The 6893-nt window shown below is 28.2% G+C and overlaps 1 protein-coding gene across 1 annotated transcript in view; it reads left to right on the top strand.

The window, feature by feature from the left end:
• Positions 1 to 637: 637 nt before the first annotated feature.
• Prp5 (pre-mRNA processing factor 5) overlaps positions 638 to 6893 on the top strand; it is an 18482-nt gene continuing 12226 nt past the window's right edge. The window contains exons 1-10 of the mRNA XM_014428747.3: positions 638 to 774; positions 852 to 1004; positions 1410 to 1563; positions 1900 to 2023; positions 2130 to 2257; positions 3497 to 3682; positions 3862 to 4047; positions 4133 to 4292; positions 5438 to 5554; positions 6302 to 6502. Of these exons, the coding sequence (XP_014284233.1) occupies positions 770 to 774; positions 852 to 1004; positions 1410 to 1563; positions 1900 to 2023; positions 2130 to 2257; positions 3497 to 3682; positions 3862 to 4047; positions 4133 to 4292; positions 5438 to 5554; positions 6302 to 6502 (1414 nt within the window). The 5' untranslated portion in view covers positions 638 to 769. The remainder of the gene's footprint in view (positions 775 to 851; positions 1005 to 1409; positions 1564 to 1899; positions 2024 to 2129; positions 2258 to 3496; positions 3683 to 3861; positions 4048 to 4132; positions 4293 to 5437; positions 5555 to 6301; positions 6503 to 6893) is intronic.

The following is a 6893-nucleotide window of genomic DNA, read 5'->3' on the forward strand; positions in this document are numbered from 1 at the left end:
GGTAATCTTCAGCGTGTTCCCGCATGTCTCGAGATTGGTTTCCTCTGATTTACAATGATTGTTTTCCTCCAACGTCATGCCTTTTCGATTACCCTTCGTCTGTCCTAATCTCACTATCCTAACTCTATATCTTTTCTACCAACCTTCTAACATTGGTAACCCAGGTAATGATTGAACAAGCAGAATCAAAGCCTGCTGTAAAATCGTAACAACCACCTTCGATACTATTACCATAACTTGATAATAGACTTCAGCTAGTAGTGGCACTACACAACGAATTATGCATTACAATATTAATAACATATCTCTATATTGGGTAGTTTAACGGTAGAATTCAATTAATAAACCATTTTCAATATGTTATTTGTATCAAATAATAATTATTGGTATTCCCGGATTTTACTTTAACATGACTTGTAAAGAAAAGAGGTATATTTTATTGGAACAAAACTATTTATTAAAGGAAAGTTTCCTGAATTTAAAAAATATTACTGTCACTGAGCACACGAAGAAACAAATATTTAATTTTGAAATTTATTTCTACTTTAAGATTTACAGCGCAAACGATTTTTATAATTCCAATAATAATGTTTTACTTAGAAGTGATTGTGGCATCAGTGAATTGTTTTGGTTTCACATAACCTGTTTCGATGGAGGATACTTGTTGTGATATGTTGCATTGAATAATGTCTTTAATTTGTTTTTATGCTTGTTCACTTACAGATTAAACTTTATAAATCAGAATTGTGAAATATATATTTTTTTAAAGATGAGGTATTACAGCATGCCCTTTTATGTTATATTTTATTGTTCTTATTTGAACTTTGTTTAATTTATTTTGTATTCTAAAGAGATCACAGAAAACGTTCCCGTAGTCGCTCTACTAGTCCATCTGAAAGGAGAAGAAAACGCAGTAGGGATAGAGACAGAAGAAGAAGGAGTAGAAGTAGAGAAAGATCCTCTGGTAGAGAAAGGTCTAGAAGATCGAGAAGCAGAGAAAGAGCGTATGATATTTAAATCTTCTAGTTTTATTTGCATGTTGTTTTTTTCTTAACACTGTCATCATCAAAGATTTGCATAATTCTTTATCAAGAAAAAAAAATTTTTTTCCTCCTCAACAATGTTTTAGTTATGTTATTTAATTAAGTGAGTGTTTAAACTTCCAATTAATGTTTAAAAATTATTACTTGTGGAATTTTAAGCTGATTATTTAATCAAGACTCATTAGGAAGTACTAGTTGTTCTTTTAACTAGTATCTAAGTTAATGTTTACATGTCATAGGTCTTGTGAGTGCTTTAATTTTTTTGATCATGATATGTAATTGTTCTGATATTAGTTTATAATTATACTACAATATATTATTATTATGTGTTTTCATCTTAAGTTGTAATATCCTGGTTACATGTAGAAAGGAAAAGCGATCATCAGATTCAAGATCTAAGAGGAGAAGGTCACGTTCCCGATCTAGAACAAGAGAAAGAGAGAGGATTGTTAAGAAAGAAGAAAAAAAAGAAGTAAAAGTTGAAGTTGATGAACCTTTTGATCCTACAAAAATTGACAAGGTTTGTTAAAATTATTATTTAACTAGGTAAATGAGTATATTCTTTTTTACTATGATGATAGTGTTGTCTTTAAAGTACTTATTTTATGTGTATAAGTAGTGTTGTTATTACGACCTTTTGATGTCTACAAGTTAAAATAATACAGGTTATATTGTCAATGTTTTATTAGTAATGGCTTGTAGTAAGCTTATTGTAGAGATTATATTTGTTATATCAGTGATAAGTTGTTTCCAACAATTGTTTTGCACCTGTACTACCTAATTCTTATGGTTTAACAATTGATTTCTCAGTTCCAATCAAAATCTTGTTACAAAATATTGTTATTATTTAATATAGGAAGAAGAACAAAAAAGGCTCGAACTTGAAATGCAAAAGAGAAGAGAAAGAATTGAGAGATGGAGAGCAGAAAGGAAAAAAAAAGAAGTTGAGGCAGTTAAAAAAGACTTGAAAACCTCTTTAGGTAAATAAATTTGTATTGTCTATGGTGTTTATATGTGTGTATAAATTTATAATCATTTAGGTTCCATCATTATTTAATTTTTTAAAACATTTATTTCTTTTGATAGCTAATCTTCAGTTACCATCGAAAAAATGGAATCTGGAAGATGATAGCGATGAAGAAGAAGAATCCAATAAAGATGCTAATAAAGAAGGTGAAGAAGAAGAAGTCGATCCATTGGATGCATTTATGATGGTAATTTTTTTTTTTTGTATTGCCTAAAATATTTAATTTTTGCAAAGATGATTGCCTTAGTTTAGTTCATCACGCCGTTTTTCAATTTCAGGCATTTTTTAAATATTGCTCGATTTAACTATCTTAAAGCTTGCTTTTCCCGTTTTAAGCTAATATTTCAAAAATGATATAGGACCGTCACTCCCCAGTACATCGACCTTTAATCTATATCGGAAACTAACAATTAATATTTCTGCCTTTTTTTCTTTATAATTGATTCAAGAACGAAAACCTTGGTTATAATCTACTGTTAGTTTTTAATAAACATTGGTGGTTTAGTGATTGTGATAGATGTCTCATCAATATATATCTCGATATATAAGAAACTAATCATTAGTTATGCAACACTAAAATAACTATTAAAATACAAAAATTATAAATTTAAATCCCCTAATACAGTTTTAAATGTAATCGCAAGTTTGATTTTAACAATCCTTAAGTTTTTAATAACAATTTAATTACTCATTAGAAATTTAAGATTTTAATTCTTCCTAAAAATTCAATTATAATTCATCCCTTATAAATTAAGTAGGAAACAAAAAACTTATTTCTAAGCGTTATTCTATATCAGAAATACTTTTCTGGGAAAGCTTTGAATGGACTGCAATAAAGTCTGAGCATTATTTTGTGAGGATGTATTCTTATAACTAGAGACTGGATTTTCATGCAGTTGCATCGCTTGTTCCCTTGCTTCAAATTCCACTAAACCTCAACTTAAATTTGAATCATGGAAAAAACATTGAAATAAAACTAATTTCATTTTGCATGTTTAGGGGTTTTCACATTTTTGCACGTTTTAAGTCTTCCTGTGCAAAATTGCATATTTTACTCTTTTTGGACTAAATTTTAATTTTGTTGCATAAAATTTAATACTTAAACTAAATTTCTCATATTACATGCATATTGGTATTTTAATCTCATTTAATTATTTTTTTATTATTTAATTTATAGTTTAAAATTGACAAATTCGTTAAAGTAATGCATTGATTAACATATGGAGGAAAGTAAAATTAAAACTAACAAAAAAAAAACTTCTAACTTTTTCTTATTTATTTTTTTGGGTTAATGCTATTTTATTAACAGTATAAATTAAATATTAATAGTGTTTATTACTTGATTTTGGTTTTTTATATTATTATAATATTTTGAGTTTTTACTGCACGATTTATTCGATTTTTATTTTTTGTTTTATTTTTATAGGAAGTTCAAGAAGAAGTAAGGAAAGTTAACAAATTAGACAATAAGGGAAAGCCTGATAGTATTGAAGGAAAACCAAACGCTCAGAATAATAGTTCAGGCGTGGTCATTATGACTGGAGTAGCTAAGAAGAACAACATTGCTAAAAACAAAGGTGAACTTATAGAACAGAACCAGGATGGTTTGGAGGTATGTGTCAACAATATTTCTGTATAATACAGACTTTTTCTTTTCCACAAATGTTTGTAAATTAGTCAATCATACTCATTAAACTTATTCTGGCAAGGAACATGATTGAAAAATTTGAATATATTGTTCATTTCACCTTTTATTTAACCATCAATGTTTTACTTTTTATATCATTTTAGTATTCATCTGAAGAAGAACAAGAAGATCTCACTTCAACTGCTGCGTCTATTGCCAATAAGCAGAAAAAGGAACTAGCTAAAGTCGACCATGCAGACATGAACTACATTGAATTCAGAAAAGCTTTTTATGTTGAAGTACCGGAAATTGCAAAAATGACTAATGATGAAGTCGAAGCGTACAGAGAAGTTAGATTACTATCATATAATTTTTCAATATACTATCAAAGAATTAATTATTTTTGTATTCTAACATTTTAAAATTGTTCTATAGGAACTAGAAGGGATCAGGGTAAAAGGAAAAGGCTGTCCTAAACCTATAAAATCATGGGCACAATGTGGAGTAAGTAAAAAAGTGTTGGATATTTTGAAGAAACAAGGTTATGAAAAGCCAACACCCATTCAAGCTCAAGCGATTCCTGCTATCATGTCTGGTACGTTTAAGTCTTTTATGTATTTTAATATCCTCTTTTTTCATAAACAGTTATTTTTTAAGTATAAATAGTTTAGTTTAGCTTTTTCCATTTTTTCCACCAAAGAGCAAACTAACCAATGTCATCATTCAGAAGTAATGGAGACAAAAACAAGTTTGTTACAAATAATCTAGATGGCGGCGCGCACCCTTCTGAAGTCTGTTAGATGAGTAGGTAGATTGAAATTTTTTCAACTTTTATTGTTTCTCCTCCACGATTATACTACAAATTAATCCAGGAGAAAATAGAAGAGAATAATAATAAGGACTCTCCTCACTATGTTTAATATATTATATAAATACTTTTTAAACCTTGTGAATGAGATGTTTCCGGTAACTACTAGTCCAATTCATATTCTAGGAACTAATGTTTTTAAGTATTTCTATGAATTTCTACTGATTTGTTTGCCTATAAAACACAATTATTTACTCAGTTCTGCTTTAGTCTCCATTTTAATATGAACTTACAAAATGTTGCAAATAAGAAAACATGTCGTTTTAATACTTAAATAAAAATGAACTTAAATTCAGAAATATTATAGCAGAATTATTAAGGGCATTGAGAACTGACATTAGAAAAGAAATTATCAATAAAAACCGAAACCATAATTACTGAGTTTTTCTGTAAATGAAATTTCAATACATATATAAAAACATGCATACATTCATTTTTATATATTTTTGTATATTATAATTTAATGTATATAAAATGTTTGTTATTTAAAGTGATTTTCTACAGTTTTTTTTTTTAATTTATCTTCTTATCTATCACATTAAGTCAATGCAATGTTCGATTATCCATGAATCTTCCCCCCTCCCCATTCCCTTAATTACGCCAGATAATCTACTGTACCAATATTATAACTTAAAAATAAGGCAATAATATTAGTATACTTGATGGGATGAGCCGATGCCCCTAAAACATTTTGATTAAATAAATGAGTTTTTGAATAAAGATAATTTACTAGGAAACATTGTCACTATATCCAGCTGGGTAATATAAATATTTTTCAGTTGTAGAACCTAAATTATTAGTTAGTTGACTGTAAATATATTATTATTTATTTTTTTATTAGTTGATATAATAGTTATTTTTATCTGATTTAGGCCGAGATCTGATTGGAATAGCTAAAACAGGTAGCGGTAAAACTTTAGCTTTCGTCCTTCCAATGCTAAGACATATACTGGATCAACCTCCACTGGAAGATACAGACGGTCCAATAGGTAAAGCATTTTTTCTGTTAATATTATTTTTACTATATAATGTAAATATAATATAATATAACTATGTATTTTAATTGAGCCCACATTTTGCCCCAGGTTGCAGGGCCTAAAAATACTTATCATAATTAAAAAAGTAAATGAAAAGTTTGAAGTAAAAATTAAATTAAATAAGAAAATTTTATTTTCCTTATATATTGAATAAGAAAATATTTTATCTTTCTTATTTAATATAATTTTTAATTTTCATCGTATACCCTTTAAACTTTTATTTTACTTTATTACTTATGTTAAGTATTTGTATCTTTTTTAGCCCCGACAAAGCTCTGCTATGTGGTGCGAAACATTGGCTCAATTAAAATAGTTATTACCATTTGAGTTTTTATTTGACTGGACCCAGAACATCTAACATTTATTAATGACATACGGTAAATCGTCAATCTTTCAGCTATTTTTGTTTCTCTTTTGACTCTAACCCTGACCATCTTCTCCATAATTATTGTTACTATAGTAACAGGCAACAAGTATATGTTGACTGCAACCCTGATCGTCTTCTCCATAATTATTGTTACTATAATATACCAGCCAACAACCAGATCTTGACTTCCTTTTAATCCTGTAAATATCTAAATCTAAATGACATATGAACTATACTATTAATAACTGTTGTTATTGTTGTATTGTAACTTTAAATTCTAAACCTTACATTATTACTGTTTAATGCTAGATAATAAGTAATTTATATTTCAGCCATCATTATGACCCCAACGAGGGAGCTCTGTATGCAGATTGGAAAGGAATCTAGAAAGTTTACTAAATCACTTGGCCTTCGAGCTGTTTGTGTTTATGGAGGTACTGGGATTTCGGAACAAATTGCTGAACTTAAAAGAGGTGCTGAAATAATTGTTTGTACGCCCGGAAGAATGATCGATATGTTAGCAGCCAATAGTGGTTTGTAATTTTGATTTTGTTTCTTTTTTTTCTAAAACTTTTATTATCAGTAAAAAGTTTGCTTTCAAACTTCTTTTTTAAAATGTTCTTGTTTGTTATAGGTTCCACAAAAGAATTATAATTTAATTTATAAAAAGTAACAAAACTAAATAAAAAAATATATTTTTTACACATTTCTCTTTCCCAAAAATCAAATCAGGTAGCCACCAGGGGTTGTTCACACTTGCCGGACTTGTTCCCCCACCAAATACCAGTACCAATACCAGTATCTCTTTATCAATAGTTAATGTGTTAAATTAAACTCAATGTTATCCATCAAGCTGAATAAATATAAATATTCAAATTTTATTTTGTGAATATGCTTAAAAAATTAAAAGTGTGACTTTAATAA

This window comes from Halyomorpha halys, unplaced genomic scaffold (assembly GCF_000696795.3).
Source record: "Halyomorpha halys isolate HHAL.00 unplaced genomic scaffold, Hhal_1.1 Scaffold746.1, whole genome shotgun sequence".
NCBI lineage: Eukaryota > Metazoa > Arthropoda > Insecta > Hemiptera > Pentatomidae > Halyomorpha > Halyomorpha halys.